This window comes from Oryx dammah, unplaced genomic scaffold (assembly GCF_014754425.2).
Source record: "Oryx dammah isolate SB20612 unplaced genomic scaffold, SCBI_Odam_1.1 HiC_scaffold_14, whole genome shotgun sequence".
Classification (NCBI taxonomy): Eukaryota; Metazoa; Chordata; class Mammalia; order Artiodactyla; family Bovidae; genus Oryx; species Oryx dammah.
In genome coordinates this window covers 32,904,403-32,917,080 of record NW_024070198.1, presented here as the reverse complement: position 1 = coordinate 32,917,080, position 12,678 = coordinate 32,904,403, and the positions used below count along the sequence as shown (strand labels likewise).

The 12,678-nt window shown below is 48.1% G+C and overlaps 1 protein-coding gene and 1 non-coding gene across 2 annotated transcripts in view; both read right to left on the bottom strand.

The window, feature by feature from the left end:
• Nucleotides 1-12,678, bottom strand: part of HABP2 (hyaluronan binding protein 2) — a 35,522-nt gene that overhangs the window by 1,528 nt on the left and 21,316 nt on the right. The window contains exons 4-12 of the mRNA XM_040255025.1: nt 11,679-11,786; nt 10,144-10,260; nt 9,280-9,399; nt 8,620-8,791; nt 7,115-7,212; nt 4,925-5,180; nt 4,385-4,527; nt 3,404-3,538; nt 2,305-2,450 (exon numbers count right to left, since the gene is read on the bottom strand). Of these exons, the coding sequence (XP_040110959.1) occupies nt 2,305-2,450; nt 3,404-3,538; nt 4,385-4,527; nt 4,925-5,180; nt 7,115-7,212; nt 8,620-8,791; nt 9,280-9,399; nt 10,144-10,260; nt 11,679-11,786 (1,295 nt within the window). The remainder of the gene's footprint in view (nt 1-2,304; nt 2,451-3,403; nt 3,539-4,384; nt 4,528-4,924; nt 5,181-7,114; nt 7,213-8,619; nt 8,792-9,279; nt 9,400-10,143; nt 10,261-11,678; nt 11,787-12,678) is intronic.
• Nucleotides 2,178-2,249, bottom strand: TRNAS-GGA. The gene has a single exon. It is a non-coding gene; the product is annotated as a tRNA-Ser (tRNA).

The window sequence follows — 12,678 nt, the reverse complement described above, 5'->3', positions numbered from 1 at the left end:
CAGAGAGGGCTTGGCAGAGAAGCCATGGGGCCAGGCCCAGGTCACACCCTGACTTCCTAACCCACCGTGACTCAGTGATGCAGGTATTACTGAGGGGCTCTCGACTTCTCATTCCATCCTGGGATGTAGCAGGGGATGGAGGGATGCCCTGTTTGGATAGAGCACCTTCCAGGGCCTGCAGGGCACACACTGGTCAGGAAGGATGGGGTTCAGAGGCAGCATGGCCATGATGCTCAGCATGGTCTATGGGGTTAGATTTACTGGGCTCCAAACCAGGCTGTCCATCTGCTGGCCTATGGGGCCTCCATTTCTCACACTATAAACCATAGGTGGCAACAGAACCCACCCGAGGGTTCTTGTGAGGACTAAGGCTTGTAAGGCTTATGGGACAGTGCGTGGTTTACATTAAACCCCCAGTTAGAGTGGAAAGGAGGAGGATGGTGGGGAAGGCAGAATGAGAAAGACAGCTCACATACACACACACACATATCTGCTCCTGCTTACACACCTGGTAGGATATTTAATGAATTATTTCTTTCAATCTTAGCCACAATCTCCCAATTTTATGGATACCCTAGTTCCATTTTATAGATTAGACACCTGAGGTTGGCTAATTACTTAAGGGCGGCAGATTGAATGTTTGTGTCCTCCCTGCCCTGCTCAAATTCCTGTGTGAAAGCCTAATGTTTTATTAGAAGGTGGGGCTTTGGGGAGGTAATTAGGTTGGGAGGGTGGGGACCATGCACGGGATTAGTGCCCTTGTTGAAACCTTGTGGCTCAGTTGGTGTAGAGTTCACTTGCAATGCAGGAAACCCAGATTTGATCCCTGGGTCAGGAAGATCCCCTGGAGAAGGAAATGGCAACCGACTCCAGTATTCTTGCTTGAGACATCCCATGGACAGAAGAGCCTGGTGGGCTACAGTCCTTGGGGTTGCAAAGAGTCAGACACAACTGAGTGACTCAGCACACAAGCAGAAGGGACCTAGAGAGCTCTCTCTCTTTCTGCTACACGAGGACACGATGAGAAGTTGGCAGTCAGAGAGGGTCCCACTGGAACCATGCTGGCACCCTGACCTCAGTCTCCCAGCCTCCAGGACTGTGAGAAATGAATGTCTGTTGTTTAGCTACCCAGTCTACGGTCACTTATATAGAAGCCCAAGCTGACTAAGCCATTCAGTGACTGATAAAGGTCACAAAGTAAAGGACAGAAGCAGGTTTCAAACCTTTGACTGTCTTTTTAAAATCCTGCAATCTGTTTCCTTATCCATCTTGTAGGGACTCAGGGAAAATCACTCCCATCTGCTCACACCCTTCCTTTAAGTAGGTAGATACCCGTGGCTCCTTGGGAAAGGACAGAGGGTCACAGGAGAGCCACAGACCCTGAGAGAGACCATGATTTCCCATCCCAAAGCAGGCTCGAAGCTGCAGATCACAGTTGAGTTTCTTTGTAGGGAGGAGCTCAGGTTTGAGTGTGCCCATGCTTGTCCCCCAAAGTCCTGTCTAGGGGTGAGTGTCCGGCAGGATCTAAATGAGCTCTGGCCACAGAGGAGCCACTCAGCCAATTAGTGTATTTGGGCTAAATCTCCTTCCCCCTTCACACACACACATTTAAATCCTAATGATGACTCAATATTATGAATTCTCTGGCCCCTCATCTTTCTCTTTCTAACCACTGGTCTTTGCAAATGTCCCCTGCTTATTGGGATTTGCAGACAAGCTGCCCAGCGCTGAGGGCAGAAACACCCTCTTCACATTTTAACAGAGAGGAGCAAGTTCTTGCTCTGCACTTTCGACCCAGGGGCTGTGGACCAAAATAATTTCTCTAAGCATCAGTACAATGGTAACAGTGATATCCTTCACCAGACTGGTCAGAATCAAATCCAACAACAGCGAGCAAAGTGACTGCTACAGTATTGATGCTGAGTCCTCCTGATCTGGTGTGGATTCAGGTTTGCCAGAGGACAGATGTGCCCACCTTGACCGAATGGCAAGTGGGTCTCTGCCCCTCCTCCCTGCCCGGGGCTCTAAGGGCCTTCTGTGCCCCTGTGTAGTGAAGTTGCTCAGTCGTGTCCGACTCTTTGCGACCCCATGGACTGTAGCCTACCAGGCTCCTCTGTCCATGGAATTCTCCAGGCAAGAGTACTGGAGTGGGTTGCCATTTCCTTCTCCAGGGGATCTTCCCAACCCAGGGATCAAACCCGGGTCTCCTGCATTCCAGGCAGACGCTTTAACCTCTGAGCCACCAGGGAAGCCTGCCCCTGTGTAAGGCCCTGCTTTCTCCAAATTCCATGTGAAGTCTCCGACCTGGCAGGAGTCTTGTCCAGGCTTCTGGAGGTTTCCTGCACAAATCATGCTGTCATCAATCGAGTGGTCATAGAGTTGGCGGGAGTTGCACATCCTGTTGCTGATCAGCTTGACCTTAGCGTCCAGGAGCTGGCGGGACCCTTCTCCTGAGGGCCAGAGAAAAGACGTTGCCCCTGTAGAGACCAGGGTGGAACCTGCCCCACCAGAAGTCAGCCACCTGCCCCAAGTTCAGGCAGTAGGGGATTTTCTAGGAGACAGGGAGAGAAGCCTACTTGAGATGATCCTTGCTTTCCATCATTAAGAACAAGATTGGAAGGGAGAGAAATCTATTTTGAGTATTTGAGAGACACTTAAGATACTACTTCTGAATTTCCGTATTACAGAGTACATGCATTGGAAGGACTGATGCTGAAGCTGAAGTTCCAATACTTTGGCCACCTGATGGGAACAGCCAACTCATTGGAAAAGACTCTGATGCTGGGAAAGAAGGAAGGCAAAAGGAGAAGAGGGCAGCAGAGAATGAGATAGCTGGATGCATCACCGACTCAACCGACATGAATTTGAACAAACTCTGGGAGATAGTGAAGGACTGGGAAGCCTGGCATGCTGCAGTCCATGGGGTTGCAAAGAGCTGGACACGACTTAGGGACTAAGCAATAACAACATAATCTTGTCAGTACTATATCTACCTAGGAAAGGAGGAAATTCTCCATGGGTGCAAGATCAATGCTTGGTGAAAGTCAAGGAGCTAGGGGCTAGGGCCAAGGACAGATATGGAGATCAGAGGAGACTGCGAAGGTGATGAGATTTAACTAGAGCTAGAGAGATGGTCAGGAAGATACCCTGGAGTAGGAAATGGCAACTCACTACAGTGTTCTTGGCTGGAAAGTCCCACAGACAGAGAAGCCTGGCAGGCTACCGTCCATGGGGTTGCAAAGAGTTGGACATGACTGACCCCCACACACAGAAAGCTGGGGCAGTCTCTTTCTTTTGATAAGTCATTTTGAATATAACTCTGATTTCTAGTCCAGGAGGGCAGCCTTCTTGTCTGGTGGATGTAAGTAACCTGAATGTCAGGAGAATGCATGGCCAGACTCACCTGTTTCTGTGACACCCCAGCCGGAGATATGGCACTCAGTCCCAGAGGGAAAGGGACCATCGGGCAAACAGACAGTTTTCACGTATTTGGATTCCAGGGCACAATGACCATCCACTGGCTTTAGCTTGAGCAAGGCTAGGTAGAGAGAGGGGAAATGGGTGACAAAACCCTCTCTGTCAAAGAAGCATCAGCTTCAGCTTGATTGGAAGGTGGTTGTAGGAAAACCCCACTCCCAATACCCCAAATTCTTCTGTTATCATTTCATGCTTTTAACCTTCACCTGGGGGGGAGTCATAATACTTCAGGCTGAGAGTAATACTAAGAAATAATAACTGAGTTTGAAATCATTTCGAATACCATTTTGGGAAAACAGGCTTTAAGGGCGGGGGGGGGGAAGATGTTGAGGACAGAAGAGCCTAGTCGCCTGCCGTCCAAAGGATCGCAAAGAGCTGGACATGAATGAAGCATCTTAGCACGCGTGCACAGTGTTGAGGAGGGAGAGTGAGAAGTGTGTGAATGAAGAAATAAGATACAGAACCAAGGAGCAAGAAGCTTAAGTACATCCTTGCCTACCGGGTGCCAGATGTACATGGGACCCACGTACATCATGTCACTTGGCACACAGGCAGTGAACAGCTAGACGTCAGTGTCCCTGTTTCACAGAAGAGGGAATTGAGACTTAGAAGGGTGAAACTGGTTAGGGAGTCGGGGAGTAGGGATTCAAGACAGCTCTGCACAGCACACCGTTCTTCGTGTCGGATGTTCCTTCCCCTCAGTTGAAAAGTTTGTGCACATTTATCTGCAACATTAACACAGACTTTTCAGAACTAAAACGCCCTGGAAGAAATGCTCTACCTAACAGGGCCTATGAAAGACCTGCTTAGAGCACCTTCCAGAACCAAGCCTCAACTTTCTGTCAGTAGAGAAATCCACCCAGGACAAGAGAAATGGGAAAGCCACGATAGAAGAGAAGAGACTTGCCAATATCGTTGTAGGGAATGTCGTCTATTTCAACATAGTGGCTGTACTTGAAAATCTTCTGCACCCCAAAGCTCTGCTCATGGAATTCTGTCTTCGTCAGGTCCTGGTCTCCAAGTACCACTTTTAGATATTTGGTTTTTATCCTGTAAGGGGAAAGTGTGATGATCAGGAACTAGTCCTGGAATTTGAGAGGCTGGAGCCACACCCGTGAGTTGTGTGACCTTTGACAGATGACCTGACTTCTCACTTGGTGGCATCCTCAAGACCATGTAATCATGGTCTTGCTCACAGAGCTCTCCTGCTGGTCATTCAGCAGTTTTGAGGCTTGATTGTCATAACACATGTAATGCATGTGGTAAGCATTCTGCACACAGGAGCTTTCTTCTGTTGTCTGGTTTTAAGGAGACATGCTTTTGCCCTTGGAGCTAGATCAGACCCCCTAGTCCTGCCAGAGCTGTCAAGATGCTGATCAGATGGGAAGAGGCCAGCACCCCCTGGGGATTCTGGCCTCCCTGGCCTCTGCTCCCAGCAGGCACTTACTCAGTGCAGTGGGCAGCAGTCAGCACCCAGCACGGGTGGATCAGCGCCCCCCCACAGTAATGGCCCTGGGGCATGGAGACGGTCAGTTGTAGTGAGGTCTGCAGGGACGCCTGCCACGGGTGCTTGCCCGCCGTGCTCTTAAAGCCTCCAAAGATCCTCTTGACCTTCTTCTCTGCTATCTCAGTCTTCCCGCAGGACCCAGACTCAGGAAACTTGGTCAAGGGTTCCACGGGTCTTCCCTCTGGGTTGGCAACGTCTGTGAAACACAAGAGAAATAAATCACACTTCCACCCTCCCTCTAGGTTCTCAGAAGGACCTTATCAGAGGTATGACTCTGCCTTAGAAGCTGAGCTAGTGTCCAGGGCTAAGAGACTGTACTGGTGCATACAGGATGGGCACAGGTGCAATTAACATTTGTTGGCAGAATTCCCTGATGGTCCAGTGGTTAAGACTTCGTGCTCTCACTGCTAAAGGCCCAGATTCAATCCCTGGTCGAGGATGGAAGATCCCACAAGTTGACTCGGTATAGTGAAAAAAAAATAAAACAAAAAACCTACATGCTTATACAAACCCTTAAAAAATTGTTGAGCACATTGATTAATACAAAGCAAGCCTATAGAATTAATGATGAAGATATTGCTTTTTCCTTCTTATTTTGATGTGCATACAAACACATAACAGTGTGTATGATTTATATATGGAATCTAAAAAATACAACGAATTAGAGACTAAAACAAGAAGAAGCAGACTCGGATATAGAGTATGAACTAGTGCTTAGCAGTGGGGAGACAGAGGGAGGAGAGGCAAGACAGGGGTAAGGGATTAAAAGGTACAAACTATTAGGTACAAAATAAACTACAGGGGGTTTATTTTGTTGTACAACAGGGAGAATATAGTCCATATTTTATAATAACTATAAATATAGTTCAACATTTGAAAATTGTGAATCCTTCTAGTATATACCTGTAACTTACATTAACACTGTATAGCAAGAGTATTTCAATAAAACATGTGCAAATGAGTATCAATATAGAAATCCATCTCTGGTAGTTTAGTTGCTGTGTCCAACTCTATGGACTGTAGCCCACCAAGTTCCTCTGTCCATGGGATTTTCCAGGTAAGAATACTGGAGTGGGTTGCCAGTTCCTCCTCCAGGGGATCTTCTAGACCCAGGGATCAAACACAGGTCTCATGCATTGCAGGCGGATTCTTCACTGACCTCGAGGTATGTATTTAGCTATGTTAATGTACACATAGGTTTTTGAAGGCTTTTTTGGTGCCTAGGGGAAGATACCCAGATGACAGAGGTGGGTAGGTGAGACATTTGCACAGATAATTGTCAATCAAAGGAAAGAGCAACAAGAGATATATGGGTGGTGCCCGATCTATTTCATGAGGTTTGTAAGGAGTGAAAGGTAACGCTTCACTAGATCACTTGGTAGGACTTTCTGGAGGAGTGATTGAAAGTGACAGTTCCTCAGCCATGTCTGACTCTTTGTGACCCCGCAGACTATAGCCAACCAAGATCCTCGGTCCCTGGAATTCTCCAGGCAAGAATTCTAGAGTGGATACCCACTCCCTTCTCCAGGGGATCTTCCTGACCAAGGGACTGAACCCAGATCTCCTGCACTGCAGGTGGATTCTTTACCATTTGAGCCAGGAGGAGTGATTACTTGGGGTGATTCTCAAAGAATGGTTAGATATGGACAAGAGCAAACATGGGACAGAGCAAAGGCACAAAAATGTAACTGTTCAGGGAAGCAATCCCACTGATCAGGGCAGGAGGGTGCATAGCTTCAGATGTGGGCAGAGAAGTGGACTAAGGCAGACTTTTAGAAAAACCTTGAAGCTGGAACTCAGTCCGTGTTGCATCCTGAGAGGCTGTGGAGGCCCAGCCAATGTTTGATCCCCACTGTGCACTGAAGGCCTGGCACAGTGCCTGGCATATGGCACGCAAGCGACCAGTATTTGCTGAATGCACTGACTGGGAGCCAGGAGGCCTGAGTCTGCAAAGCTGCCCAGGTCTGCTCGGCCTGGGAGCAGAGGGTCAGGAGGTGGGTTGCCACTAGGATGGCAAATGGTGAAGCAGCTGTGGAGGGAGGGTAAGGGTGGGAGAGAGAGAGAGTTCCAGGAATATTTGTGGATCTACCACCTCCCCACTACCAGACCTCCAGATAGCCATGGTCTTACCTGGGGCAGAGCAGGCGGGGACATCACAGTACTCCCACTTCACCTTCTCATTGTTTACTTTAAAGAAACACCAGGGCTTTTTGTCTCCATCTGGGTTTCTGAAAAAAACAAACAACAAAGTAAGCTGGGGTTGAGGCTTAGTGAACCCACTGGACTTCATTAAAGGACCTTTGGGTAAAAGAATATCAAGTTCTTGCACCCTCTGCCTCCCCGTACCCAGAGCTAACTTCCATTCCATTCCTCCAACAGGTTAGCAAAGCTTGGCATATAAGCGTGGTTATAGCTCTGGGACCAAGTCTTAACTTCTGGAGGGGAATCTCAATAACCAGAAAGTAGTTCACAAACTTTATGCCAGATGCACAAGACACAAATTGTTTTGCAGGAAAATAAATGAGATCCCTATTGAAGATCCTTCTTTGTTAAGAACATGAAATAACTACAGAAACAGGGTGAGAGAAGGGCTCCTTTGCCCAAAGTTTCAAATATTGAGCTTGAGAATTCTCTGAGAGAGGCTACCCTGCAGACAATCCCATGGAAGGAACAGCTCAAGGTCAATGAAAGTGGAAGGGAACTTGTGTGTTGTGCAAGGGAAACCCTTCTGCTTAATGGAACCAGTTGAAAGCCATACACAAAATCCCTGTTTCTATATGGAGACCATATAGAATGTCCTTGGCCTTGGTCAGACAATGAGCAGAGGGAGGAAGGCAACAGAATGGTCTGGAGGCAGCAGATGGGGAAGAAGGTAACTAGTCATCACCAGGGATGGAAATAACATTATTCTTATCTGAGAAAGCCTGCACATCCTTGTGGCAGAGACTGTAAGGCTCACCAAATTTTCTCCTTTGATGTTCCATTTCTCCCTTGAAGTTTATGTGGGACCATGTGACTATTTCTGGCCAATGAAGTGTGTGTGGTGAAATGACATGTCACTTCTAGGCTGAGGTAGTAAGAATCTCATCCTCCATGTTCCAGGCTCTCCTTGCCCTCCCTGGATATTTGAGTAACTTTGTGGAGTTACCCAACCGACATGACACGTGCAGTGTGAGCGAGAAATAAATACTGATGTTTTCAAGCCACTGGGGTTTGGGGTCGTTTGTTAACAGAAGCATAACCTAACCTATACTGAGTTGGAAAATCTTCCTATTGATAGTAAGCTGATGAGTTTCAGTGTTCCATTTCAAAATCTCTAAGCTGACTCAGGAAAACTAGGAGCAAGGGGAGTGAGTGAGTGAAGTCGCTCAGTTGTATCTGACTCTTTGTGACCCCATGGACTGTAGCCTGCCAGGCTCTTCCATCCTTGGGGTTTTCCAGGCAAGAATACTGGAGTGGGTTGCCATTTCCTTCTGCAGGAGATCTTCCCAACCCAGGGATTGAACCTGGGTCTCCCACATTGTAGGCAGACGTTTTACTGTCTGAGCCACCAGGGAAGGAGCGAGGGGAAGGGACAAACAAATCCTCACCCTGACAAGTAGCCGAGGCTGAGCAGAGAGGAAGGTGAGCTTTACCTGCAGAAATTGTGCTCCCCAATCCCATAGGCCTCAGAGTCCTCCATAAACACGTTGTACTTCTCCTGCAAGAGGAGGTGGGAGTTCCAGTAAAGGCACGAGTGCTGGTTGACTGTCTTACTCACTTTCCCTCGGTAAGAGTAGCCGTCATCAATGTAGCAGTCATCAGGACCTCGGAGAGAGCAGGCAAGAATGAGAGCACTGAGACGAACTGGCGTGCCGCGCCCAGAGAGGACTTGTCAGGCATGAGAGGACTGGCCTAAATACTGATAACCCTGAGATTTCACCACAGGTCCCAGAAAGAAGGTGGCTTGAGAATGTTCCACCTTCAACCCAGCTTAAAAACACAAAATCTCATGGGGGTGGGTGTTGGCAACCGAATTCTTTAATTTTGGCTCAAACAAGAACTGGTACACTGAGGTGCATTGAGGACCAAGGATGCCCAGATGTATTTGACTTGCCTACATATATCCCCGTTTATTACATCCTTTACACGGAGCAAGACACATGCTATGCCCTTTGGTTGGAAAGCTGAGGCAATAGCAACACTTGGGAATCTTGACTTGAATCCTGTTCTGCCAAGTCCCCAACAGACAAAGGATTCCAGAGGCCTCCTGTGTGGCTCTGAGATTCTGGAGAGGTGGTGGTAGAGACCCGTACCTATTTCACAGAGCTTCCCCTTGAACTGGTCAGGACAGGCGCAGGTGAACTTGGACCTCCGCCTCTGCCGGGAGCAGGTGCCACCATTTTGGCAGGGATTTGGCCTGCACACAGGAACCACTGTAAACACAGGGAGTGGGTCCAGGAAGGCTCTTTAGGAGGACTTGCAGCTACATCTGAGCTGATGAGGAGATGTTGGAGGCACTTTTCTGGTGTCCAGCCTTTCACAGAAGATGGGTCACCAAAGGGGAAAGAGAGACCCACTGACTTGCTAGTAAACATACACACACACCTTAAGAATTTAAACAGACATGGGTGAAACAGTATGACGGAGGCCAGCAAAAATGAGTATATAAGTAGATGGGTTCAGTAAGGAACAGCAAGATGCATGGACTGAGCAGGAATTTGGGGCCAGTCTGAGCTAGATTGAAACTTAGCTCTGCCCCTTGATAGCTGTGTAACCATGAGCAAGTGAGCTAACCTCTCTGAACTTCAATTTCTTCATCTGTAAAACTTTCTTGTAGTGTTTTTGGGAGAATGTGAGAGAGAATGTAAATCTCCTGGGACAATGCCCGACTCACAGCAGTGAAAAGATATACATGATCCATTCTAGGAATAGACTGGGGCTTACTTCCTAGAAGTGAGTTTCGAGATGATTTTTTTTATGGGAAGGCACACAGACTGGTCAATTCCCACTGGACTCTCCAGGGATAATGAATATTAAAAAGTCTTAGTTAAAAGGGCCATCTTGAATGCCACCAAAACTTTGGGTTGGTATCTGGACTTCACACAGTAGGATACTGACATCCCAGGCATAAGTCAGGGGAGAGAGAGCTTAGCATAGAAGAAGCTTCCAGTACTTACCTCTGGAGCAGTCTGAACCCCTGTAAGGGTGTTTGCAGGCACAGCGGTGGTAAGGAGGACTCTGAGTAATGAGACAGTCTCCCCGGCCACATGGGTTGTTTTTGCACTTGTTTTGCACTGTGGGAGATCAATAGAGAAGTTTCGTCAAAGTACAGGATGTTATTTGGGGCACATTTTACATTGAGAGGTACCTGCACAGTACAATATTTAGGAGGTGGTCCTGGGGGTGGTAGTGATGGTGACTGGTAGAGCATGTGCCCTTGTCCATGGTTCTGAAACACTATGCTACCCCCGCCCCCCATCCCTCACACCCCCCCCACCCCCCCAGAAAATTTCCCTTATCCTTGGGTCATGGATGATTGTTTCCCAGTTCCTTTATGAGTTCCTAGTGCTCATAGCCTTTATTATACTATCTTTATAAGCACTTTGATCATTTTAAAACTTCAAAAATTCCAAATGGATCTGCAATTTGAGTTTCTCCACTTTAGAGCTGATTTTATGTTCCATGTACAATTTGGTCACTCTTCCAAGAAGTGGAGGGATAAACTCAGATGCTGTGCTTGTGCCTGATATCCCAAACCATCCTGAAGGATTTATTTAGACTTTGTAGGGTGGAAAATGATAGGACAGACTTCCCTGGTGGCCTAGAGGCTAAGATTCCATGCTTCCAGTACAGGGGGCCTGGGTTCGATTCCTGGGTGGGGAACTAGATCCCACGTGCTACAACTAAGAGTTCGAATGCCACGACTGAAGATCTCACATGCCCCAACTAAGACCCAGCACAGCCAAATAAATGAATGAATTTTTTTTTAATGGTAGGAATGATTGAAAAGGGCACAGAGAAAAGAAGTCAACCTCAAAACCCTCACTGTCTCCCCCCGCCCTCCTCAGTTATATGGTCACTAGATAGGACAGAATCCAGCTTCTCTCTAAGGGTATAATTGGCCCATAAGAATTCTATTCCCAATACTTTATCACCTCATGCTATGCCCACAAGAGGTCACTAAAGGCAGACACAGCTTTTATCAGAGTCTTCATGAGTGAGGATGGCAGGAAGAGAGAGCCTCCAGCTGGAATCAGGCCCTGGATCTCTAATTCCTGCTCTTCTCCCAGCTAGATGTGTGGCCACGTGCAAGTCCCCTGCGTACTCTGGCCCCACTTTCTCTAACAGGATTGGGCCTTGTGTGCCCTGAGCACCTTCCTGCTCCCCTATTTGAGAACACTTTTCTGTTGACATTGGTCTGAACACTCTAAACAACAGTACTAATAAGCCCTGGTCAGGATCCAGTTCTTATCTCCTCAGCGTTCTCATCTGTGGAATGGACGTGTTAGTCCAATCTAACACGTGGCGATGAGGACTCAGGGAGATGTCGCCTTGACCAGGCTGAGGAATCCTTTATGCATAATATAATATGTGTGGTTTTCAGCCATTCCATGGAATTTCTAAGAGCCTTCATTACCCCCTTAGAATTGCAGGGAAAAGTGCCTGTTATTCAACTTGGAGGAAAGAGTGGGTCTGGTGAAGGTACACTCACCATTCTGACATCTGTTTCCAGAGAAAGGGTCCCGACAGCGGCACGTGAAGGTGGCCCCACTGATGAGGCAGTCCCCACCATGTGTACAGGGGTTGGACAGGCATGGGTCTAAAGCACACGGGCAGAAGTCAAGGTTTGCAATGAAAGGCAGGCGAGACACCCCCCTTTGCTCATGGGATTTCTGCCTCCTGCCCCCAAATAAGAGAGGAACTACAGAGCCAGTGATCAGGGAAAGGGGGAAACACGCTTTGCCCTTAAAGAGCCAGGAACACAGCCATCACAAGGGCAGAGGGAGGGTTTCGGGTTAGTAAGAGAAGAGGCGAGAAGGAATCATGCCTGTCTCCCTCGGCCTGGCTTTGGATGGGGCCTTTCTCCTGGAGTAACTCCCCTTTCCCGTCATCACTGTCTCTCTCCTCCCAGTCTCGCTGGGAGTGCCACGGGGTCTGTCTCTGATGCTGAAGGCATTTCACAAGCCTGAAGACCTCCCCTACTCCCAGTGCCCAGGGGTGGAGGTCAGGAGTGGGGAACGAAAACCCACCCCTAATGAAACACCAGCCTTCTGAACATCAGGAAAGAAGACCAAAGGCAAGAGGGGGACAGAAGAATTGACGGCGAGGAGGAAATGACCCAGTGGCCTTCATCTTTCTTCAACTACTTGTTCAGTTAGATTTTGTCATATTTCATCTGTGCCTTTGGCTTTTCATGGTTGTCTGAATGGATCTTCCCTTGGGGAATTCTTTATCCTTCTGTTCACACACATTGTTCTTTGGTTCAGGAACTAGGATCCCTGGGCCTGGCTCTTGTTTTGATGGTCCCTTCTGATGTTCCCCTGATGCCCCGGATCTTGGCCCTGCCTTCCAGGCCACTTCGCAGTTACACAGCTTTTATTCCAGCTGCTAAGTGCTTTCCATTCCTTCTCCTGGTTTTAGTCACGTGCCTGTGCTCAGGCCCAGCTTCTCATTTTCCTTTCTGTCCCTTTGCGTGGGTTAAGAAGCCACAG